Genomic DNA, 27,157 nt, shown 5'->3' on the forward strand with positions numbered 1-27,157 from the left:
TGCCAAACTGTTCAATCGCCCTCTGGAGACTAGTGACGTCTTTCCTCCGTATTGGCAATGAGATAGAAAGAAATAGATACAGAAGTCTGGGTAGCAGTGTCATCTTTACCGCGTAAATCCGTCCCATGAAGGACAGGGCATAGGACGACCATGTCGCTAGATCATGCCTCAGGCGCAAGATGAGAGGCGGGTAGTTGACCTCATACATCTGTGAATGGGAAGGGGTAATATGTGTGCCGAGAGAGCGGATTGAAGTCCGCTGCCTTCACTGTAGGGGCGGGAAGGGTAATATTCAAAGCTTCACATTTATCTGAATTAATTTTATAACCGGATAATTTACCGAACCTCTCTAACAGTCGGTACAAGTTGGGCAGGGAAGTAAGGGGAGACTTCAAGGATAGCAAGATGTCATCCGCAAATAAGCTAAGTTTATAAACATTGCGGCCCAGGGACCAAGGCTGTTTTAACACTTTTGCAGTGCTCGTGTTTAGATGTAATTTTCTCCTCTAGTGTACCCAAACAAGTTATATATTATTTTTTCAGGACAAGAAGGGCTTTCTTCAGATACCATTTTGATCATATCATCTAATTGCCAAAAAAAAATAATATGATGAAAAAATCTTTTATTCATTCAAAAAAGCTAATGAAAAAAAAACTGCTAAATAGATTCTACTATTTGTTTTTTTTGTTTGCTTTTTTTGCAAGTTATGGCCAATAAGTACAAGTAGCGTTTTGCTATTTCCAAACCAATTTTCTTTCCAAATCTGGTCATTTTGCCCCATGTGCTATTTCGGGTAACTTTAAAGCTGGCCAATGCAATTTACCCCATCAAACCATATATTTTTGAAAACTAGACACCCCAGGGTATCAAACCATTTTTTTTTTAAATTAGACACTCCTTGGGTATTTGAAATGCTTTTATTTTAACGCTTTCCGTGTCAAGATACAGCGCTAATTTTAGCACTTGCTCATATAATACATTTTTTTATTTTCTTTATTTTATTCTTTTAGGATCTTTTTTTTACATTTTGCTGGAACTGGATGGTTCCTCTGATGATGACATCACTACATAATTATTTTTTAAATGTTACCACATTTTAATTTTTAATTTTTTTTAGCTATTTTTATTTTTTCCATATTTTTTTATTTATTATTTTTTAAATATTTTACTAATCACACTGTGATTAGGAAGCTGGGCTCCATTGACTTGCATGTAGAGACCCTCTAGCGAACTTTCCCAAGTTTGTTATTTCTTTTTCTTAAAGGATGCGCCACCATCTTGCAAGTGGCAGTTGTAACTGTTCTCCGGTAAATAATGATGGGAGTTATACTGTACAACCCTCGGTGACTGGCTTACTATTTATTGATGGAAGTTATGCTGTACCATGATCAGTGTCTGGCTTGCAAAATATTGATGAGAGTTATCCTGTACTACTGTCATTAGCTGGCTCAATATATAATGATGAGGGTTGTGCAGGACAACCAACAGTCTCTGGATCATAATACAATCGTAGGAGTCAAGCCATACCATGTCTGGCTAACTATATACTAATGGCGGCTATTCTATGACACCTGCAAGTGCATAATGGGAATTATGGTACACAACCTCTAGAGTGCCCAAGGTTACTTTACTGTCTCATTGTCCCTAATATCCCATTAAGCACTTGCTCGGGCCCCGACTAGCGCAAAATGTGAATAAATTGCTGGGTTTGAGGAAATTTGTTTGACTGTTTATTTTTAATTATCTGCAGCTCTAATATCATATAATCATCTAATATATATGTGTATATATACATATAATTTCCTTGTCATTTATTAACTTTATTAAATATAACCTCTGTAAAGGTGATAAAATTTACCTGTCTGATATAGATACTGCTTAGCAAATGTATTTACCCCATACCATTGATGTACGGTAATGTTAATGATTTAATCAGTGCCATAATAACTAGGCGGAACTAAATTATGCTAATTATGTGGATTGTGGAGAGTGGGGGGAAAGGCTTTTGAATCCTGCAAGAGACTGTAACCAGAGCTTAACTCTGGACAAAAATATACACAGGCATTACAGCACACCAGCAGACATTGCATGAGTTCTTCAATTTAAAAATAACCTTACTAGTCTGATAGACATTTTCATTCTTATAAGCCCTGTAACCATACTGAAATGTAAAACACTAGTTCACTTCATCATCGTCTAATAAGATGATAAAAACTTATTTGAAGTTGAGTTCGGTTTGGCGGTCTCGGTTTTGAAGCATTGGATTATTTTCTCTCCCCAAGTCCATCACACTATCATGACGGTGTGTGACTGTTGGTATGATGTACTTATTGTGGAATCTGGTTTTAGCTTTATGCCAGATGTAACGGTATCCACGTCTTCCAAAAAGTTAAACTTTTGACTCATCAGTCCTCCGAATAGACTGACGAGCCTTTGTGTTTTTTGGACAGCAGTCCAAAGTTAATTGCTTGATTTAGTAACTAATGTGGTAATTACTTTTTCACATAGAGCCAGGTGGAGTTAGACAGCTGTTTTCCTTCGATACATGGGGAAAAAACATATTTTGTGTTTACTTGGGTTTTCTTTGTCTTATTGATTTTAATTTTTTGTTAAATGATACAAATAAATTATTAGCATGTGTATTTTTTAAAGCATTCTTACTATACGTAATGTTTTCACACTTGCCAAAAACTCTTGCACAGTACTGTGTTTTCAAAAAATACTTTTGATGTAAAAAGGAAATATTTTTTATGCCAAGTCTCTTCCTTATTGAAGTGTATGAAGTATAAACTGTACGTTCAGTTGCCAGGGGATTCCTATCCACCCACCACAATGGAAAATATGCTTGAGGAGTTTTCTTTTTTTTAACGGTAATTTAAAAACAAATGACAAATAATGTTGCAAGAAACAAAAAACTAAACCCACAAAGGGTTGGTTTGCAACAGAGTTTCCGCTGCTTCATTTCACAATATATTATGAAGGTCCAGCCTCAATGAGCTGCTGCAGGAAGAGTTAAGTTAGCCATGTATAATGTATACTTCAAACAGTGAGATTTCACCGGTCTTCTTACACATTGAATTATACATTGTACAAGGCCAACTTAGCCCCTTTGTGTTGGAGAAACCTTCCAGTGATGGCCCTTCCTAATGAATAAACCACATCCCGCTCCCTCTCTTTAGTGAATAAATTCCACCAGTATACCTTCAGCTTGTTTACTCCATTCACATGTGAATCAGTCAGTTGACATGTGGGCGCTCAAGCTTTTAATGAAGCAGTAACTATATTTGTCAAGAAGCTTTTTAGACTATTTGGTTACTATACAATATATTAACTCTTAAGGCACAGTTTAAAAGTTTGCATCAATATGATATATATATGACACACAGGAATATTAATATTTTATCCACATGATTAATAACACATCAGTTTAATAAATACAGTCAGTATTAATAAAACAATGCTGTTTCTTGCGAACAAGTATCTGCTTCTTTCAGCACTGATGGGATTAATTATTTCCTTCCATTTCTGTAAGAAGCTATGGGCATTCTTAGTAATGATTTAATCAGAACGTGATAAGTTGTAAACACTTCTATGCAGTGATATATTGTTTATGTGTTTGCAGGCTTGCTACTTAGAGACCGGTAGTTTGTGCGTTGTTAGGTAACCAAGACACTAATTGTTTCGCTTCCAATAATGTGGAGGAAAAACAAAGGCATGTTTTTCCTTACATGAATGTCATTTAGATGGATCACCTGTGTGTGATCTCTCTGTGTTGCCCATTAAGTTGAACAGGTAGCCATGTGTAACAACTTTGTAGAATGTGTATTAGATCATGTCTGTTTGAATCTCCCAACCTCCTACAGTTGCTTGGGAAGTCAGGTGTGAGATCAGATATGCAGTTAGATTATTTAGCAGGTGCTTTTATACTTCATGCTTTTGTCCACAATGTAATCAGGAATGAGCCTAGCACCACTGATGCATGGCTGCACCTTTTGGGAAGGTGGTCCCTCCAAGGGGAAACATGATGCATACCTAACATTTACGCCTACAGCATGGATACAAAAAAGTAAGGGTGACTTCTTCTAAACCTTAATTCACGTTAGTGTCTGGAGAGGGGAGGAAAAGTTTTGGACACACTATTCTAGTTTTGATGCCCTAAACTTCTAACCATGCGCTGTTGGCTCTCCATCTTCCTTGTGGTGTGCCTGCTGAATGTTGGGATATGACATCATATGCTGGTATTTAGCCCCACTAGGTAGCAAGCAGAGATATGTTGAATGTAAGTCTGGGCTTCCACATTCTTTCCATCTGACCACTTTGTTTTTAAATTATATGTATATTTTGTTATATACCAGTATTAGCACAACATTTTATTACGATTCTTATATATTAATATACCAGTCCCATTAGCTGTCCACTTTGGTTTTAAACGCAATACCCACTTATACAAGTGACCCCATTCTCAAAATGACCAGATTTGGGGCACTTATTGACTAAACAATGTGTTTGCATATTTCAGCTGCTTAACGTCACTATGCATCATAAGAGGTCACTCAAGATGCAAGAAGGACTTTGCCCGGAATAATAAATGGATAATGATGAGAGTCATCATAAAAATTATCTCACAGATTTAACTGTGAAATCAGCCTATCAGAAAAGGCTGATTTTAGAAAATATGTAATTGTAATGTAATTCATATAAATATTTTACATATATAATATATATCCTTCTTTTTACTGATACTTAACCTTTAGATTTTACTGAAGCCATTTGTAGTTTCACAAAACATGTCTGTTTTGGCTCCTACTTATTTTCATTTTTTTAAATAAATCATGAATTGTCTTAATTAGTGATTTAAAATACACAAGTATAATATAGCCTAACTTTTGACCTGACATTGAGCTGGCCTCAGGATAGCAGAACTGTGGGCTCATTGTATTAATTACACAAAAACTGTGTACTTAGCAATAGGATAAATAGTGTTTTAGAGGGCAGGCAGCACACCCCGTCACACCCATTCAACTTGTTTCCTTTGTACAGTCAAGAAAGGGAATGTTGCACTTTTGTTTCCAAAAATGTTGGTGTTGTATTTCTTAAAAGGAGAACTCCCAAAATGTTTTATTACCAGTATTATATTAAAAGGAGTTTCCAACAATATTGTGCTGATTTCTTTTTTCAACATGTTGTTGGTTAAAAACATTGTGTGTGTGTGTGTGTGTGTGTGTGTGTGTGTGTGTGTGTGTATATATATATATATATATTATTATTTTTACTAATAGCATTGTGATTAGAAAGCTGGGCTCCATTTACTTGCATGGTTGTGTTCTCAGAGGTGTCTGGAGAGACACGGGCTCCTGCTGTATTACTAAATGTCTCGATGTGCCAGGCACATCATTGGTTGTTAACAGACTGTTTTTCATGACGTGCCGGGCACGTCACTGGTCGTTAAGGGGTTAAGTCTGTTGCAGGAGTTCCCGCTGCACAGAATAATTTATATTGCAATATATTGACATATATAACAATATGGACCAGTAGTGATGACACCTTCTTATGGTCACTGACATCATCTGGTTATTATTATTTTTATTAGCTAACAGTTTCTTTCTATCTATTCAGGAAATGCTTAAGTGCAGTAAGAATTCGGAAGGGACAGCGGAATTAGAAGAAGCCCTTGCCACAGTATTGGATATTATTAAGTCTGTGAATGATTCTATGCACCAAATAGCTATTACAGGATATGAGGTATGTATCTGAAGAAAGAAAAAAATGAAATGCTAATCCTCAGGAGTAGGACAATTCTCTAATGCACTGATTAATATGAAATACAGGGAAATATAGAATTGTCATGGCATTTATATGCAGTGGAGTCTGTCTGCATTTATAGTGTGAGAAATGGCTGGGGAGCTGCTGTTCTACCTAGTTACATTGAAAACAAGAAAATCGGGCTGCTGATCATGTATTTTACCATGTTATTCATATACGTTAATGACATAAACTGATTGGTATTACGTAATATTGGTCTTCCAGTTGTAGCAAGGGACCAGGAGTCATGTGTATAAATATGCAGCATGATTTTTTTCTAAACAGAAAATGTTCCATTAGCAACAATGAATGAACAAACAAAGCAAAAATACTTTCTCCTAGTGCTATGTGTTTTAGATTGTTTCACAACCTGTTCTGTGATAGAATCAATTACACCGCCTCTCTTTGGTCATGTTGTGGCTTACAGTTTCATAAAAAGTAAACAAGCTAGTTTAGCATAGAACCATGTTGACTTCTACTAATGATTTTGTTGTGTAGAACACCTCTCTGGATTGCATCTCTTAGCGGACCTCGAAATAGCCTCTATGGGCATGTTGTATAATTTCCATATGTAGTCACTGTAAGACATTACAAGAATCCAATGATAAACCTCTCTTGTCATGTTTCTGAAAAGCTGCCAGTCTTCTCGCTTAACTGTCCATACCACATGTAATCTCCAGTACACATCCATAAATGTACATACCATCCTTGTTTGCAAAACGAAAGCAGACTACTCTGCATTGTCCCTACATTAAAATCCAATTTCTTTGGATCATGAAACTGTGTTTAAATTCTTACTTATTTAGGTTAACAATTGATCTTGTATATATGTGTCAAAAAACAATTAACACAGCCAGTTTAGATTTTAGACAATTATTTAGAATATTCAGTAGGAACAGAATTATGCTCTTCACATTTCTTGATCCTGGAAACTCTACAGAGGGTTTACAATTTAGAATTATTGGCTAGGTGACAGCCATCAAAAAGTCCTAGGGTGGGACTCTGCTCAAGACAGACGGTTGGTGCCATGTCCAGTTGCAGACGGCCTAAGCCTTTGGCTTTCTCTTTGGCGCCATCTGTAGACAGTAGCTTTGAGGCACTGGAGATGATCCAGAAGAGAAGTCAAAGTCCACATCAAAAGGTCAAATCCAAAATAATGAGCAGAAATATCAAAAACTTCTGGATGCAAGTAGGGACAGAAACAAATGCACTAGCAGGCAGCTAGGAGCATGCCCACGAAGATATAGGGCCATGATCACCTAGAAAGCCTAGGCATGCAACCAATGTGGCACAGGTGTCACAAATGCAAGCCTGAAGCCAATGTCAATTGGAAGGGAGAGACAAGCACTCCTAAGGCCACCTGCTGGCCTAGTGTTTAGGTACCTTTTATACAAGGTATCCTTATTGTCCTGGATGGATATATCTCATCGCCCATACTTAACATAGCATGGTAGCAGCACACATATTGTACCATATCATACCATATAGTGTTCACCACCTATATAACATATATGTCTCACACACACATACCAGTGTCCCATCCATCTTAAAAAGTCAGGGTCATGCTCTTAGCAGTAGCTTGTGCAGTCTTAATTTTAATTCATTTGGATTTGTTGAGAACTTGTTCAGATAGTTAGTGTAGTTTAAATAAAGCAGGAAATGGGATACCAATCAATGAAATGAATGCCACAGGAACATTTTGCAACCAAAGGCATGGATGTCTGAGTTTTACAATTACAATGCCGTAAAATGTTTATATCGTTTCAAAAAGTAATTGTTTAAAATACACATACAAATGTTTGTTGTATTTATGTTCATGTACTTCTTAGGGTGATTTAAATGATCTTGGTAAGCTGCTAATGCAAGGATCCTTTAACGTGTGGACAGACCACAAAAGGGGCCATAACAAAGTGAAGGACCTGGCAAGGTTTAAGCCCATGCAGAGACACCTGTTTCTGTATGCCAAGACGTTACTCTTCTGCAAGAAAAGGGAAGAAACCACAGAGGGACATGAAAAATCTCCTTCGTACAGTTTTAAAAATTCTCTGAAGGTAAAGAATTATGGCCATTTATGAAAAATACAAATTTGCAGTGAAAATGACTTTTTTTTTTTTATCAGTTTGAGAGTTAAGGAATAGTATGAGGGTAATATTAAATGGACAATTGCAGGTATCAAAATATGTTTGAGAATTGAAGCCACAAGCATATTTCCGGTTTCTTTTGTGGTTCTATCACAAAAAAGTGTAGCTTTGATCACCACAGAATTTTTTCTCAACTCGACAAGTTTAAATATTTAATATTTGTGCTCTCTACCTGCCATAAAGTGCTTAGTGCAGGGGGGGGTTCTATACAACTTCTAAAACAAATTAGAAGAAAGAAAACAGGTACAGGAAGAAAAATATAGTGCTCTATGTACAAATATTCCGTTAAATATATCATGAAAAATGTTACAATGAAATACAGAGAGATTTGTTTAGACGTAGTCTTAGTTACAGTTTTCTGTATGTTTTGAGCTTTATAGCTTTGTGCAGTCCGTTGGAGTTTTATAATACATTTAATAAATATATGTGCTCTATTTGGTAACACTAGATGAGCTCTGTTGGTATCACAGAGAATGTAAAAGGCGATAACAAGAAGTTTGAAGTATGGTACAATGGCAGAGAGGAAGTATACATCATACAGGTGAGGATCAACCCATTAACTTCCTACTTTTTAAGTATTTCCCCGTTTTGCATTCTTTTTGTGTTAACAAGAGTTTGTTTTCATTGATGTCCTACACAGCATCTTGTAATTATTATTTAGTGATTTGTAAAGTGCCATCATATTCTGCATCACTGTACAATAGTGTAAAGTCTGTGTATAATGGCCCTCGTCATGTCACGGCACTCATCACATATAGTGATACAGACGCTTAGCACGTACCTGGTAATAAAGCAGGTGTTCTTGGTGCCATCTTCAAAGGGCCCAGTTTTATCAGCACTGCTGCCGCCTCCTTTCCCCCTCTGGTTGTATGCATGATGATATCACATGGATCGTTTGCAGTCCTGGCGCTGACATCCGACTTCTCTAGCTCCCCAGAGCCTATGACCAGGCTATAGTGTCAGCACACATGTATAATCTTATTTATCTGACACCGGGACCTGTTCAAGAAAGGCAATTGCGCAGAGTACTTGCTGGGAGATATATGCAATGGCTGTAAGGGGACTGTCAGTGTCTGGCTGCACTACCGTTCTACTTGGGGGTACACGGTGGTAGTGATTCTGCAACAATTGCAAGCTTCTGAGAGTCTTTCATAAGTTTAGACCAAACCTGGAGGTTAGTTAAGTGGATTCAGGACCAGCCATTCCCTACCATCACACATTCCATTCACACCTCAAATTAAATAATTATCTTTTTACTAACATAATGGTGGGGTAGCCAGCTGGTAGTGGTCCAAGAGTCAGTGAGTCCTTGGCATGTCCATTTCCCAGTTAAATCACAAATAATTATTATAGTCTACTGACTTCTTTGACTCTTCCTTCCCAACTCCTGTTATTCATCTGTCCACATTCTTGAGCTACTTTTTGTTGGTCCCTCTGGGCAGATGTCCCTTTTGCCATGCACTGCCATCTTTAGAACTTTAAGCACAATTATTGTGCACATTGGAAGTCATTCTATTTCAACAGATCTTTCTCCATTTTCACCTTCACCTACTGCTGTCATCACTTCCCCACACTCCACCCATTCTCCATATTGGCCATACCTATGCTGTGTCCTATTCCATGTATTTCAGGTGCATCTGTTGTTTCTTGTTGTGTATAGATATTGGGGGACAAATGCCCATTTTGTACATATCTTTTTGCAGGCATCAACAGTAGAGTTGAAAAACCTCTGGGTTTCTGAAATCAGAAAAGTCCTTACAGGACAACTTGAAGCATGCCGAGGTAGAACTATTTTGAGGAGTCTATGTTTAAAACATTTGAAAATGTGAAAATCTAAAACTTTGAGAGGTGGCTTTGACCTATCTCAGCTTATTTTTTTTGGTATAGTGTATAATAAAATTTATTTAGCTTGCTAATCACATTAATACAATGTATTTTAACTTGATATTTTTGCAGACTTTCATTGAGTCATACAAATTTTATTGTGAAAGGCTATAGCTAATCCAACATTGTCTATATCGCTATTAGCCAAGAAAAATGGTCAGAAGTAGGTTTTAAAGCAGATTTGTCACATTCCAAAAATCTTGCATTTCACATCTGTATAAACCAAATAAACACATGCAATAATGTGTAGATAGCAACCATCATAGCTTCGTTTTGTAGGGATCTACGTGATCTACTGTAACAGTAATTACAAAAAGGCATAGGAGGTTGTTTCAATGAATGAATTTTAAAGCTGCGTTTATAGATCTACTTTATGTATACTGTCTTGCTTATGGTCATTTGTTTTACAGAAGCAAGCCAGTTACATCAGAGAATTACAGAGAGCGTATATCATGCTCCCATGATTGCTTCTTTTACAAGGTAACTGGCAACAACGTGATTGGTTTATCTTTGACTTCTCTCTGTTAAAGAGATGCATAGAATTGCTTCCTACATTCCAACGTGATACATTTACAGCCACAATAAAAATTGCTTGTTGAGACAAATATCATTGAGAGATTTTACAACAAATGTGCCTCTCCTCTCAGGGCTGCTTATCGCCAATGATAACAGCAAAGCGGAAGTGCACAGTAAAGACTCTGATCAATGGTTTAGCTTTTCATTTATTAACTTTTTATGACCAGGACAAATATAGTTCTGCTTAAGTAATGCAGCTCAGTGCAATTTCCTAGTTACCAATCTGAAAAAAAATGTATGATGTTTATAGAGTATAACAGGTATTTTTATTTTTTAAATTATAATAATATAATAATAATAAAATTCCCAAGGACTGGCAACTTGACAAACTTTGAATACCACCGCCTAAAATTTGGTGCATGTAGGAAACTTGCATTTAAAGAGTGGTATTTGCTTTTCCCTGACACAGTGTATATATATATATATATATATATATATATATATATATTCAACTATCTGCTGCAAAATACTGTTATCTAGAACTGCAGAACATGGTTATAGAATTATTATGCTTATACATGTTTGAGTGTAAGATCATTCTGATTAGCAATGTCTTCTTTAAGGCCGAAACTATTGTTTACCAAAAGTAATAGTCATTGGGTAATAACCAAATAATAATCACAATGATATGGACAGAGACACTGGCATTTAGATGCACTACGGATATGTACATAGATAAGATTTTAAAGTTATTCCACCAGTCCCACTTATCTCATAATGGCATTAATGTTGGTTAAAATACATAGTTTGTAAAAGTTTAATTGGAACTATAGTAACGCATAACCTTTTCATTCACTCGAACAGGTCAAACAAAAAATCCCTGAATAGCCAGAATAAGGCCGAATCCACAAGTCAAAATGCACCTAATAACAAGAACAGAACCTCTAGTCCATCTGAAAGACAAAAGAAAGGTATGAAAGTCTGATGTCTTTATAGTGCATGGTTATTTTAAAAAGCCGCAGGTGAGTATTAAAATGAACTGTATTTGTGGATTTGTGAACTGATCAGTTAGTTTAGATATCATCATGACATTGGAGGATGTGGTATAAACCAATATTTGCACATACATTATTATTAACCATTTCAAATTCAATTATAGTACATTTTTGCACATGGCTATATTTCCTTTGCATTCAATAGGAATTTTCCGTCCTCTACTCATTTTCGGCTTGGGGCCCCAGATGGCCCCACGTACACCCTGATTTCCCCCCACACCATAAACCCTAGTTTCCAATGTAAGGGATCTATCATCCCTGTTGCTTGTGTTTCACTCTATACTAGCCAGTGGTAACAGGTATCTTGATCAGATCTCATGCTCTCTTTGTCATTGCTCCAAGCTACACTTGTTGACATATTTTGGCCTTTATAGGAACTGTTCCATCTATTGCACTATTATTCATGTTAAGAAAATAAACTATACCAGATCTGTAATTTCATTATTCCGACTTTGGGGGAAAAAAGCAACATAAATTTAACAAAAACATTCTCAGTTTCTACGCCAACAATCTGTCTGCTTTTGTGTCATGTGACAAGTATATGATCTGGGGAAAAATACATTCATTGTAGCTTTACCCCTGCTTTGTGTAATGCCCCATATCCCTGGTGTACCACAACTGAGGATTTTTCAAATAGACACAAGGCTTCAGTCCCCTTAACCACCATCTGGCTATTCCTCTTCTGCACCTTGTCCTGTAGCCTATGCCTTGTCTACTAAATCATTTTATTTTAAATGAGTTTTTAGCGTATGGGGGGTAGTTAAGTTGTGTTTGTACATCGTGATGCATGGAAAGAATGTCCAGATTTTCATGGATAGTGTGAATAAATGGTACTTCTTCACATTCTAACATTACAAACAGACATGGTAGTAGCCGTGTACATGAGTATGCTGACAGTTTAATACAAAAAACCTATATTTGATGATAAAGTTTTTCAAAATAAAATATACCGGTATAAAGGAAAAGCAGAATGCAATCTGTTAAAATGTTCTAGCATGATAAAGTAAAGAAAAAAAAGAAACAAAAAAATATGATCCGGCACGGCACAGCTAGTGTTCACAAATCAGTATTTTGTTGCTCAATGTTATTTTTTTAATGTATTTAAAAGAAACTTAGTGACTTCTGCTGACTGTTACTCTTCACTATACTTCTATTCAATTTCCTTGATTTAAAACATATTCCAAAAACATATTAAACTGTGATCAAGTTCCTTGTGATCAAGGAACTGTACCATGGTGATGGGATTCACCCACATCCAGAGAAAAGTTTTTATTATCCTTGATTTGCTGTCTCTTCCTTTAATCACTTCATAACAAAATGTTCCGCTGCATGCTGGTTAACATCGGGTTCAGATATAAAGTACAAGAATGAAACTTTTAATACCCGTTACTGTGATGCAGTGCACATATTATTAAAAAGAAACAAGCACGTGAATAGTTTGTGCAAAATTGGAAAGAGCCACAACTATGTAAACTACACACATTCTGCAAAAGAACCAATGTGGGATTGCGTATGACTGTAGGTTATGTGGTTAGTTGTGTGATGAATGGTGGGAACTGTAAATAGCCAACTATAGTTGACACGCGGAGCATTCTTTATTCCTGTAGTGGTTATATGGTTAGTCACTTTATTACCCGGCATTTCTCTACACCCACAACAGCGCTTCCTTCTACATTATTTAGGTCAGCTTTTTATGTGCTTGACCTGATAAATGGCTCTTTTGATGCAGTGGTTTCATTTACATTGTATACCTCCTTGTTACGAGAATAAACATGCAAAATCCTGTTCTGAGATCATAATACCACACGCATAGAAATATTGCAAAGCTTAATATTAATATCTAACAACGAGAGACCTCTTGGTGGGAGGCTATGGCATCTACAGCCACGAATCAGATTATACTAAAGATGCCTTCATCAGGACTAACCACTTGCCAGCACTTTGTTTAGCTGGCAGTTATGTTATGTAAATATATTTATACTTTTTTAGGAAATTCATATAGGATTGTATGTAGTGTTCATTTAACTCTTAGAATCACTAAGCAATGGTTTATGTAACTGAAAATCAAGAACTGGATCCAGATTCCTCTGCAACCAATAACGACTTACTTACAGGACGGGATACCATGAACTTTCTGTCAAATCTCGATGTTAACTGTTTAATATAAAGATACTGATGCAAATTTATGTTATTTGCAAACTGTGTATGTGAATTACTTTCTCTACATATATATATATGTCAAGCAAGCATTTTTTAGATCCCTCCTCCTGTGTTTATTTTTTAATTAACACCAATGATTTAATAGATTCTGCATGTTGTCTTTCCTTTTGCTTGCCAGCTAACCCAGCTAACCTCACTCCCTTCCAGCCTTACTACTTTACCTCTCCCTCTTTCCTAGCTGATACCCCTGCCAGTCATAACCTAGAGCGCTCAGCGCTTGCTAGAAAGCGATTCACTTTGCAGGGTCTTTCGAATCGCAGGACACCGCTCAAAGGTAAAAGCCGCGTGAGCACATTGTGACGTCTTGTGCTGGCCTTGTCTTCCAACCACGTCCATTGAGCATCATTCATTGAGCATTCTCTTATCCTGCCTCACCTCAACGTGTCTCAGTGTTGCATGTGTACCAATGTTTTGCTTACTACGTATATATCATGTGTGTGCATGGCAAATGATTATTTATGTGACATTATCAGGAATAAAAATTAATTCTGTAGTGCTTCAGAAGGCTATTTTAAATATCTGAAATTATTTTATATTACTATATATATATATATTTTAAATTGTATAACATTGTCTTGTGATCTTTCATGGTAAAGAGTTGGAAATGCAAACTATAATACTCTTGTACTATACTGTGTACATGGTAGTTTTATTATAACGAGAAACATTTGTTGGCACGTTTACCCTGGCAAACATTTTGTAAGTGGCAATATGATCACCAAAATTTAGAAACATCTCAAAACTGTTCTCAAATTAACATTTAGTAAAGTAAATATTAGCAAATGGCATTTCCCTGTAGTCCCTCATAGCCGCATCATTTGTTACATCATGTTATTAGCTATTAATTATGTTGATAAAAATAATACAGTGACCTTTTATCAGAGCACTAAAGTATTTAACAAAGTGACCGTCTCTACAAGCAGATTATCCCACATTGATCTGCAAAATAGGTCATTTGTTTAAGTCATAGTACTATTTTCGATACTGCTGGATTAAAACCAGTCATAGGGTTTTTTTGCTGGTCATTTTATAGGTTTTACATGACTAGCATTGTACAAGAGCTAGGGGTCCTTTAATCGACACATTTAGTTATCTGATATAAAATTGTTTGCTATATTTAATCATAAAATTTGTTATTAAAATCTGCTGAATAATTGTGCAGAATAATTGTATTAAATTAATGTAAATTTATCAGATAATTGATTCTGTTTCATGATTTAAAATGCCTCATTAAATGTTCACATATTCAATTTTTTGCTTAACAAAAAAAACGCAAAATGGGATTGCTTTCTGTAAATATGGATGTGTCTTATATATACAGAGCAATGGCTCCTTCCTAAAAATCATGTTTATCATTTATTTTTGGCACAACTAAATCCCACACTTAAATAAGGGAAATAATGAGGAACCACACCAAGATTCGATTTAATGTACTGTTTTATCAGCTGTACGAGATAATTTCATCAGGCGTAAGATAAAATTGTATCAGGCGTCAGATGAAAATTAGCTTCTTCTTTTATTCGATGTAATTGAAATGATAAAGTGTAAGGTTGCCGGGGCAGCTGGATTTCTGGCTCACTGGTATATTTGGAATGGCTAGAATGGTTTAGCTTAGAGAGATTCGCTGCATCATTGGTTTTAACTTGTGAAGGGACTTTGTGGACCTTAATTTGTCCCTTAGTGATGAAGCTGTCAGTCTTAAACTTGTGTTGGAAATATCCTTCAACTGTTAACCAGACCTTGCTTTCCACCATCTATTTTCCCCTTAGAACCAGAATCTAAGGAAAAGGAAGTTACTCGACGCTTTTCTTTAGCCTCCTCAATGAGTACAACAGCTATTAAAGTTTCAGCTCGAGCAAAAGGTACCTTGACGCATTGGCTTCATTCTAGCGACTAAATTGATTTATTGTGCTTTCAGGTTCAAATACTACATTTGGTTCCTGAATGTGGCAGCAAATTGTTAGATTAGTAACAAGGTTTACTGTACAAAGTTAGCTTTCAAATTGAAAACATGTGTTGCGGAACCAGTTGTTCCATTTAGTAATCGATGTTCTCACTACATACCGTGATAAAAATATACAATGTGGTCATAGTTGTATATAACATTGTTTTTACTGGACACTGACATTTAATTATTATTCTCATTTATATACCATATTTTGCAAAGTACTACAAAGGGTAATATTCTTTTTAGATACCAACCCCAATACCTTAAAGTCAAAAGCAATACTCTTAAACACAGCTAAGCTGAAAAATACATTTCTTCAGTTGCATAAACAGGATACCCTGCAGATCACCAGCTAGTAGGTACCATTATTTTGCCATTCTTTTGCTCCGGGGTTCAAGACTCTGTGAATAATAAAAAGAACTAAAAAGTAATTTCAGGACATGCTAGTGTCCCCCAATGTATTAATAAGAGCAAAATATAAGCCTGTCTAGTGGAACTCAGCTATCTCTGAGTCACCCACTTTGTGCATATGCTATCAATAATGGTGCTAAAGAGGTCTGCACTTTACTAATGGCTTTCTAACAAATAAAGTGTCAGTGGTGTGCCCTGAAGACAGGACAGCGGCCTAGTATACATCTTATGCTTTCTGACTAGGTCCCTGTTAGGACTATTGTAACATCGGCAAGCTTGCTTGTGCTTTTAACAGCTGACTCCGTCTGAGTGCTCAGTTTATTTTGAAGTGAAATATTCTTCTGCTTTATAAATCACACCTTGTTAAAACATATTACATATTCATATTTTCATATTTTATAAAATGAAGCATATATGTTACATTTTCCATTAGGTTTACCCAGGGGATGTCAGTATTTCAGTGAGCTCATTATGATCCACTTCTAGGAAATGTAACATTGGCGTCTTCAAAGACAGTCAAAGCCAGATTTGGAATGTCTGAGCACCCATTGAATATAGAGATATATATTAGCCTTTTTCTGAATGTGTGCTTGTGTTATGTAGACAAACACATTAGGGGCTTTTCATCTCTTAAGTATAAGATAACCTTTTCAGAAGGTTTAACCCAAAGTGTTGGGATGTATTTGAGTTTAAATGATTTACTTAATGCCCCCTCCCCTTATAAATTGTTATCTTGATATGTCTTCTGCACTAAAATATTGGTTACTCACATATTTCTGGCTTCCCATATGAGAGTTTCTTAGACAACATTTTTATTTGTTGTAGGTAGCCTTGGGTATTCTACCTATATGCTGACTGCTCCAATACCAGAGCATGTTACTCATTTAGACTCTGTCTAAAATATACAATTGAATACTTTTTGTATATATTTTTTCTTACTGAATACTGAATATTACTGATCGGAATTCCTAAAAAAGCAACACCCATCGCCAAAAGTAATACTGATGCTAAAACACGAGAGCGTAAATCATATTTTTTATATTTTATATGTAATGCTTGCATAATTTATTCTGTGGTTTTATATTGTTTTCACATTTGTAAACTTTAATAGGTCCACTTGGTCCTGATGTGAAAGTTAAGAGACATGAAATAAAGAGTGACCCAACCCCCCTTGGTTTTGAAGGTATTGAAGATGTTGTCCTGCATGAATGTCTTAGTTCCTTGTTAAATACTTTGATGTGGTTATTGTTCATTGTGGAATGATTTTTCTTGGTAGTTGTGAATCATTTTCTTATATTTGTTTGACCATTTCATGAAGCTGGGCTTTTGTGGGATAATAACCTTTTTAATGTTCCATTTAAGTAGTGATTGTTTAGGTATTGATCATCAACAAATGTAAAACATTCTGTCCATGGTTCCTAAAAGCAATTGACTGTATTTTTGCCCATAGAATGAATTATCTGAGTGAATGAATTATCTGAGTGTTGTGTAGTGGGACCAGAGCCGGCCTTACGTGTTCTGGCGCCCTGTGCGGACTACTCCTCTGGCACCCCCCTTCTCTCTGCCTCCCCCACTCTGCCTCTTCTCACTGCCTCCCCCACTCTGCCTCTTCTCACTGCCTCCCCCACTCTGCCCCTTCTCACTGCCTCCCCCACTCTGCCCCTTCTCACTGCCTCCCCCACTCTGCCCCTTCTCACTGCCTCCCCCTGCCTCTTCTCACTTCCCCCCATCCTCTGCCCCTTCTCACTGCCCCCTCCTCTGCCCCTTCTCACTATCCTTACTTACCTTGTTGCCGGAGTCCTGCGGTGGGAGCGGAGAGCGTCCGAAAAATTCCGGCGCTCAGCATGAAAAGCCGGCACCGCAACGGAGTCACGGAGAGTGAGGGGCGCCGAGCGGTTGCTGCAAAACTTCACGAGCGACCACTCGGCGCCCCTACCCGGGACTTAAATTGAAACATCGTTTTTTTTGTTTGTTTTAACTTTATTTAACATCCTCCATGGTAAATAAAGTAAAAAAAAACTTTATTTAATATGGAGGATGTTAAATAAAGTTAACAAAAACAAAACAAAAAAACGACCCTTACGAAAAATTACTGCAGTTTTTTCTGAAGTAATACTGCAATTTTTTGGACATGAAAAAACACTTTTACTGCAGTATTACTGCACATTTACTGCGGTTTTACTGCATTTGTATTTCACTGTACTGCAGTTTTACTGCAGTTATTTTTGTAAAGAAGTACAAATGCAATAAAGCTGCAGAACATTGAAGTACAGCTGTAGGTTTGCAATATAATGACGTAAAAGTGCAGTGAACGTGCAGTAATACTGGAGTAAAAGTGCAGTGAACGTGCAGTAATACTGCAGTAAAAGTGCAGTATTGCAGTTTTTTCATGTCCAAAAAACTGCAGTATTGCTTCAGAAAAAACTGCAGTCATTTTTCGTAAGGGGATGCTTTAATTTAAGTCCCAGGCAGGCGCCCCTGTTGCCATGGCGCCCTGTGCGGCCGCACACCCCTAAGGCCGGCCCTGAGTAGGACCCATGGGCAGAGGGCATACCTGGTAACTCTCCTGTTTGACCAGGAGCCTCTGGGCGAAGCTCTGCGTCTCTAACTTAATGTCTTCGTTCTTTGGGTGTGGCGTTGGTCCCAACCCTATGCATTGTAGTTGTTGTAAGAATTGTTGAATCATGCAATCATTTTTTTCTTTAGCTAAGAAACACGTTCAAATGCAAGGAAAGCAAATATTAGTTTGCTTGCATTGAGTGCATTAGTAGGCTGGTGATTTGTGTTATGGGCACCAGTAAACCAAGATTTGGATCACTAAGGCAAGGAAAGACTTAACTAATGAGTATGTATCATACACTCTTTGTATAAGGTAATCTACAGCTAGAAAGAAGGCTCTGCATAAAAACGTCCACGTTGTGATTGGTTAATGTATTGTGACAAACCCTATAGCATGAGGGCCATACATGTCACTTTTAGGGGTCCTAAGCACAGTCCTCTAGGGCAATCAGAGTCAGGAACAGCAGCTTTGAACAAAACAGCACTTTATTTTAACCGCTTAAACCCCAAAACCAAATCAAAAAAATAAAACCTAGCTCCCAATTGTTGCCCTCTCTAACTTAACTATGCTGGTCTGAACTGACCAGCCTAATCACCCACTACCTCAACCCCCCAGCCAGACCCAGCTACGCCAGGCTCTGGAAAACCTCCCCCAGACAACACACAAAATGTCCAGGCAGGTATTGCCTTGCTTGGCTCAGGGATTGTCTTCTTCAGGGCCTCTCCTTGCCCTGGGAGCGCAGGGAACCTCCTCTTCCCCCAACAGTCTCCCTGAGTATCAGGCTCCAGGGGTTTTTAATGTCCAGCACCTGTGCCTGATGCCGGCCCCATAGGAATCTCGGACCGGATCCTGTGAACTTCTTGCCTCCTGGAAAACCCGGCATGGAATTTCCACAAAATGGGGAAATGGAGCATTGGCCCACACTGCTCTCCAATTGCTCCACCCCAGGGACCCATATGTATAATATGCATAGCAGCTGTACTCGGATGCCATGCTAATCATCTCCCTGGGGTTCACAATCTCACAGTATCCAATGCAATTTGTGTGCAAAGTTGTAAAAGTAGTCTTAGTAATCATTAGAAACAATTAAATGATTCTGCACATTGGACTATTCCATTAGTTGTGGAGATAAGTCACCAGAATCACTTCCTATATACTACCCTTAAAGGGTAAATCGGCCCTTGTCGTTTTTTTATTTTTTTGAACTGGGCTATAATTTTTGCTTTTCCCATCTTCTTCATGGTTTAAGGCAAGTTTGATTAAGATTTTAGTGTTGCTCTGACTTTCTCCTCCACAGATATGTTTGGAAACGAGGTTGCTTATGAATTTAACTGAGAAACATTGTTTTTTCTTTTTGATCTTAAAGGTTGGCCAAGACATATGAATTCTCTTGAAACATATGAAGATTTTTCCACAATTCCATCAAGTAATGACGAACTTTCTAATTCTGATGCTGAAGAGGACAGCACTAACACCAAAGTAAAATATTTATTTCTTCTTTCTTCTTCCATTATGCAAGCCTGGATTTTCTGATGCAGTATCTATGTAAAAATAGCCTCCAGGTATACTTGTGAAAGCATTTCAAAGTTGTTTATCCTCAGCTGAACTGCAAAAGTCATTTTATTGCACAATAAAATTTAACAAGGTCCCATGTAAAATATGAATATTTGTTTGAGCATAAAAATCAGAGCTGTATACAGTAATGTAGGCTGGCATTGAAGAAAGCCATTGTTGTCAGCCATGGGTGACTTCCCTTGCGCAAACAACATGCCAAGCTGACTGTTTATGACAATGCTAACGAAGTCCTGCTTGTACACTAAAAAATCAATTTTCTCGATCATTTAGTCATTGTCTGGCTGGGTGATTAAGACTGAGCTATTCTATTGTAGAACCCATACACAAATATCAGCTGTCTGAAAACATTTTATTATGTTAAAACCAAAATTGTTTAAAAGAGAAAACAGTACAATACCTTTTTAATCTGATCCTAGTAATAATAAAAAGAGATGGTTGTTCCCCTCTAACATCGTTTTGGTTGATTTTGAGTCGCATACTGATCCCTGAAACAAATACTGCCCATAATAACGTTCTCAAGTGTACAGGCAATCGGTGAATATGTTAATATACGGCAGTTTTTAGAAACCTCTGTACATTGTGATGACTTAAATAGCTTGTGAAGGTAATCTTTGCTTAGGCTCCTTCCCGGCAGTGGTCAAAATCATGTCCTTTTATTTGGAATTAATATTGTATGGTTAATAAAATGTATCTGTCTTGTTTGTGATTTTTTGCAGGAATCCCAGTTGTTTAGTGTGGAAGGTTCTTTTGAAACATGTTCTCCGACTAACTTTGTACTGCAGCATGGAGATATAGTACAGCTTCAACGATGCGGACAGAATGGACAATGGTAAAGCTGCTAGAAGATCCATCCCTCTTGTTGGCCTTTTTGGCTTAGCGGGGAAGGAAGGGGTTGCATATCTCTTAGCATAATGTGGCCCCTTGGAACATGAATATGGGGGACCTGGTGGTCTATGGTGGCCTTACAATGGCACAGAATTACCTTAAGTCTTTACCATTTTGTTATTGAAGCGCGATACAGCAGACTTTAAATTTAAAAAGTAATGAAGTTTTCATAGGTGATCATTTCATTTGAACCATCCATATATTGTCTTAAACCAAAGAATAGCTCTTGCTTTTCTTCCAGGTTGGTGAAAGAACTTGTTTCGAAGAGGAAAGCATGGGTTCCTTCAAGCATATTAATTCCTGCAAAGACCACTCTGGAAAACATCTGTCAAATGGATAACAGCGCAGGTAAATAGCCAGTGGAGAGAATTATTACACATTGATAGTTAGACTTGTGTGTCTGCATTTCAAAACAATAGAGTGTATCCAAAAATATATACCATACATGCTTGGAGGCTTAAAGAATATTTGTATAAGCTAAAAACAAAATCAGACATGGACATAGTCCTTTCCTTTATGGCTTTTTATATCTAGTCTTTTTACAGCCACGTCATACAAATGATCAATACTTAGAAATGGGATAGGCAGAGACAGGCTTTGTGGTGGACATTTAATTCAATGACCTAAATGCACCAGTGACACCCGCAAGCCTTGAAGCGGACAGTAGTGTCCTTGCACTGGAACTCAGCGTACCTCTGAACACAGGAGAATTGTTACATTGGCCTTGTTTACTGCTCAGCTGGTATAATATATATATATATATATATATATATATATATATATATATATATACACGTTAACGCACGCTAACACACGCACATTATTGTTTGGGGTCAGTTTTTTCATGGAAAATAAATGCTAGAATTTCAAAGGGGTTTTCTAATGATCAATTGGCCTTTCAAACTTAAACGTGGGTTAGCAAACATAACGTGCCATTGGAACACAGGAGAGCTGGGAGTGATAGAGGACCTCTGTACACCTATTAAGATATTCCAATAAAATCAGCCTTTTCCAGCCATTACCACATTAACGTCTACTCTCTGTGTCTGATCCATTTCATGTTATTTCAATGGACAAAATAATTCTTTCAAAAACAAGGAAAAGTGACCCGAAACTTTAGTAGTGTGTTTGTGCATGTGTATATATGTATATATAATATATATGTTACAGTGAAAGACCGAAATCTGTAGAATGTTGACATTCACCGGTGAATATCAACATTCACATAGTCGCTTGGTGTATGTCCGAAATATTTGCTAAATACCCTTATTTCTTACTTACACCGGCCAATGTCGACATTCACCAAGTACTAATGGTGAATGTCGGAGATTTATATTTTCTTCTCCGTATTTCAGTGGCGATAAAATATCACAAGGGTGACGTAACTTTTTCGCCTCTCTTTCCGAGAGGAGTGACCAAGAACTTAAAACAAACAGCACATTTTCAATAAGAAAAGAAAATATAATATTAATAATAAAAGGATTCAATTATGTGATTAGAAACTTATTTATTGCAACAACTTAAACTATTATGACATTTTGAATTACACAGAAGTCCCTTGCTTTTGCAACTGCATTTATTTGTGGAACACTTCCTTTTGCAATGACAGCGTGTATAGCCTTGCCCGCCGCTTCTCGAATTAGCTGCAGCTGCTTCTCTCAGCCCTCGGCTCCTCTCTTTTTGACCTCCACCAGAGCATATCTGTGATTGTCGACATACACCGGTGAGGGTCCGAATGTAATATAATGAAATGAAATATTCGATCTTTCACCGACGTATTTGGTATGTGTTGATATTCACCGGTGAAAGTCGACATTCACCAATTTCGGTCTTTCACGGTAACATATACACACACACACACACCTATACATATAATAAATATATATATATATGCTGCACACATGGTGTGGATAGTCTATTAATTTACTTCACAACATCCCTTTTGCTTCACATTTCTTGCAACCAGCTTTTCAAATCAAATGTTTTGAATGACTGAAACTGGAAAAACTCCATATACAACAAAATGTAACGTGAGAAAGCTTGTAGCCTTAAGGAGCTTCTCCTATGAATTTGTGTTTTAGGTGAGCACCAATACGTTTAAAACATGTACTGGTTACACTGAGACACCTCGTGGCTTACTTGAAATAAGCTATTCTATAGCAACCCATTAAAAGGGGGCATATTACTTTAAAAATTAAAATTAACCATTTTCATGCTGCATGTGGAAATGAATGCATATGCAAAACTATGTATATTTCTAGAAGATTCAGAAAGCTAGCATTTCATTTTATTTTTTTTTTTACTTTTTAAAAAAAAAATGTGGGGGTTTTTTGTGACGAAGAAGAAACTCTGTTTTTTGTTTTGATCCCCATTGCATCTGATCAAAGTATCCTATGGTCAATTACAGGTTAAAGAAATAAAGCAAGATGGAGTAATTTGTATGTTGTGATGGGGGGTAATGGATATATATATGCTATATATATATATATATATAAATACCGTATTGGCTCGAATATAGGCCGCACTTTTTTCCCCCACTTTAAGTTTTTAAAGTGGGGGTGCGGCCTATATTCGGGCTCTAGCGCCCGACGCCCGGGACATGCAGTCCCGGGCGCCGGGCAGGCAGCGGGGTTAAGATACAGATCCCCCGCAGCGGTGCAGGGGACCTGCATCCTTCTCCCCGATACGCTCAGACAGCCTCCCCTGCCAGCACTTCCCACGGGGGGGGGGGGGGGTGGTGCCGGCACGGGAGGTTATCTAAGCGTTTTACCTCTGCCCACCCCCGACTTACCGGAGCAGACTCCCGGGTGTCTTGCGGGGCCGGCGGGAGACATTTACGCAATATGCGCATGCAACTTCCGGTACCGGAAATTGCATACGCGTATTGCGTAGATGTCCCTCGCCGGCCCCGCAAGACACCCGGGAGTCTGCTCCGGTAAGTCGAGGAGGGGGGGGCAGAGGAGGACAGCGGCAGCGGATCGCGGGGAGGGAGGACAGCGGCAGCGGATCGCGGGGAGGGAGGACAGCGGCAGCGGATCGCGGTGAGGGAGGACAGCGGCAGCGGATCGCGGTGAGGGAGGACAGCGGCAGCGGATCTCGGGGAGGGAGGACAGCGGCAGCGGATCTCGGGGAGGGAGGACAGCGGCAGCGTATCGCGGGGAGGGAGGACAGCGGCAGCGTATCGCGGGGAGGGAGGACAGCGGCAGCGTATCGCGGGGAGGGAGGACAGCGGCAGCGTATCGCGGGGAGGGAGGACAGCGGCAGCGTATCTCGGGGGGGGAGACAAAAAATATTAAAAAATCTGCAAACCTCCCTTGTGAAAGCCAGCATTTTATAGACAGACAAGGGGAAGCCATTAGTTAATTTATGTACTTGAAAGGATGAGGGATTAAAATCTGCCCTGGCACTATAAGGCTGCTAATAGATGACATGCAATATAACAATATATTTTTTTTCTAAGCTTACAATGATAGTTGTCAAATGGCAGAGGAATCTACAAGCATAAAAGAAAAGCAAAATGAAAGGACACGGAACCTTGCTGCAGAACAGAAGGCTGTGGGCTGAATACATCATCTAGAAACCTTTTTTTTTTAATCACTCTGTCTGAGCTACCAGTTTTCCCAAGTGGCTTAAGTCATAGGCATTGCCAACCCTGGAAAGTGGGTGTCTGAACGTTATCTGCTGCTTCTGGTTATTGGAATTTTGGAGAAGATCTTCAGGTTGCTTTATTACAACTAAATGACTTCATGCAAGTATCCTAAAGCGACCTAAGTGACCTATATTAGGTCTGGAGCAGAACTGGAGTTGATCTATGCACTTAGCCCATACTGCCTGTCCTTTGACTTTGAAGAACATTCCTTCCCTGATGTATTGTGATGTTTTCCTGTTTCATTGATATGTCAATGACTTGCTTTATATACAGGTCAGAGCTTTAAGGCAGGATGATTGCAAAAAAAAAACATGTTTCAGCTAGTCCAGTGTTAATCTTTTCAAGTTTAGATGAAATATGTACATGTCATGAAACTTTTAACTTGCTTAACAAACCAGTACTCCTTATCATTTGAAGTATTGTGTAGTACTTATTTTCATAGTACGTCTGAGCTGGAGATTTAAGTTAAAAAAGCAAAGGAAGATTGAAATGGCCATGGTGTCGGGGAAAACTTTTAAGGACAGGGAAAATGTTTACATTTGTATTTGTGAATGTTATAAAGTACTGTTTCCTTTTGCAGAAATGTGTGTTTTTATAGAAATTCCATTTAACATACATTTTCTAGCAGTATTGCATTTCCCTTGAAATGTAAGTCCATATCATCATCACCCGGAGGAGCACATTCCTTGTCGTCATAAGCTTCATGCATCAAGTAAAAGCATGTACATTAGAAAGTAAAAAACTAGCAAGAATTGGTACACTGAAAATATCATTTTGCTGTGTTCCTAACACATGGATCTTAGCAAACATTAAAGCCAAAAAAAAAAAAAGACGAACCATCTTTTAATAATATAAGTTGTTGCTTTCATCATCTTCAACAATTGTATTTCCTGTATTGGCCAAGGGATGAATTGTTTTAGGGCACCAAGATCCTATCCATGTTTCACAGGGTCACAGAACGCTAGCCCATATTGAGAAATGAAAAATCTATGTTACAAAGCTATGCTATTACTTTAAAAAGTAACCTTCATGAAAGTGTACTTGCCCCCCCTTCCAGGACAACTGGGGCAGCAGCAGGTTGGAGAAACAGTAGGCTAGAGTAGGTTAACAAGATATAGAAAGCAGAAAAACACCTGGTAGTCAGAGGAGTGAAGCAAAAAAGCTGTTATTTAATTCTGTACACCCTCTGCTGCCAGAGTGGTTTGGTCTGCTGTCTTTCTCTCCTTCCAGCTGGTATCCTCCCCTTCACTCTGGCAGCTGCTCCTTTACAGGCACATAGCCCCTGCCTGTGCCGAGACACAGTTTGCATGTTGCAGACACAAGGTAGTTTATTTGAAAGTATTGCAGCTAGGGTTAGTTAATACTCCAGCTGTTGAGACTACATTTACCATGACTCTCAGCCAGTTTTGCATGTTAAGCATCATGTGACAGTGAGTACTCAACAACTGGAGTGCCAAAGGTTAGCTTTTATGTCATTATGGATTGGTATTGCAGCTGCTTTGGAATGCACATTTCATGATTCTCAGCCATCCTTTTGGTTGGCTGGACATCATGAGAAATCTAACAGCACTTGGAGTGCCAAATGTTAGCAACAACTGCTGCAAAACTACCAAGTGTCCTTTTGGTTCTGAGCCTTGATATGTCTTTTTTGTAATGCCTTGGAATGTTTGCTCTGCATCACAGAGCTACACTACACTACATGACATTAACTTTCCTTGACTGTAAATCCCATGAGGTTGAGAAATTGTGGTGGCCTATACTACATACTAACTGCAGCTCCCATGATATACAGTCAGCCATTACTGGCACCATAGGAATTGTAGATTGGGGTAGTTGCGGCTAATCTTTACCAACCCAAATATTATAAACTAAAGAGCCGCTCCCATGCAACGTATCATAATGGTTTCTGCCCACTCAGTACCGGCTCTCTTATCTAAATGGGCGCGTAAAGAATTAAGATCTGCAGTCATAAGCCAATGCCAGTGAAATATAAATACGTTCTAGAACAAAGAATGCGATTAGCCATCTGCAGGAATTAAACATTGCTCTTCCCACTACATATTTACATATCAAGGTTCTGCAGTTTCCCTTTGTTTTCTTGTCTACACCTGTTTACAGTGGGACCGACTGACTATACCCTGCTATATGATGTGAAGCCTGTAAAATGTACGTATAGAGCCATCAGCTTGTGCAGGTGGAAATGTGCCCTGGATTCTTGCATATTTATTAGGCGGTTCATATGTAAAGACAATTGCAGAGATTGTGCTAAACATGTTTGAACAGCTATGTATTGTCAGTTGTTTTTTTTATTGCAAGTCTGATAAAACTTGTGTTTAATGACTATTCTTTAGAAGATGAATTGACAAGCACACCATGTTGATTTATAAGCGTGTAAATAGTTAACTGACTTGCTTTAATTAAACTTTTTCATATTGTTAAATTATAAATACTATGTTTCAAATTTGTGTTTTTTATACACATATGTTTTTGTATACATAAGAAGATATTTG

At 37.9% G+C, this 27,157-nt stretch overlaps 1 protein-coding gene across 1 annotated transcript in view; it reads left to right on the forward strand.

The window, feature by feature from the left end:
* MCF2L2 (MCF.2 cell line derived transforming sequence-like 2) overlaps positions 1-25,389 on the forward strand; it is a 94,636-nt gene extending 69,247 nt beyond the window's left edge. Inside the window, exons 21-33 of the mRNA XM_053459222.1 lie at positions 5,618-5,743; positions 7,633-7,854; positions 8,393-8,485; positions 9,648-9,726; positions 10,239-10,308; positions 11,209-11,315; positions 13,798-13,893; positions 15,389-15,481; positions 17,090-17,161; positions 19,905-20,017; positions 20,830-20,942; positions 21,240-21,346; positions 24,459-25,389. Of these exons, the coding sequence (XP_053315197.1) occupies positions 5,618-5,743; positions 7,633-7,854; positions 8,393-8,485; positions 9,648-9,726; positions 10,239-10,308; positions 11,209-11,315; positions 13,798-13,893; positions 15,389-15,481; positions 17,090-17,161; positions 19,905-20,017; positions 20,830-20,942; positions 21,240-21,346; positions 24,459-24,562 (1,395 nt within the window). The 3' untranslated portion in view covers positions 24,563-25,389. The remainder of the gene's footprint in view (positions 1-5,617; positions 5,744-7,632; positions 7,855-8,392; positions 8,486-9,647; positions 9,727-10,238; positions 10,309-11,208; positions 11,316-13,797; positions 13,894-15,388; positions 15,482-17,089; positions 17,162-19,904; positions 20,018-20,829; positions 20,943-21,239; positions 21,347-24,458) is intronic.
* Positions 25,390-27,157: the final 1,768 nt, after the last annotated feature.

Source organism: Spea bombifrons, chromosome 3 (genome assembly GCF_027358695.1).
Source record: "Spea bombifrons isolate aSpeBom1 chromosome 3, aSpeBom1.2.pri, whole genome shotgun sequence".
Classification (NCBI taxonomy): domain Eukaryota; kingdom Metazoa; phylum Chordata; class Amphibia; order Anura; family Pelobatidae; genus Spea; species Spea bombifrons.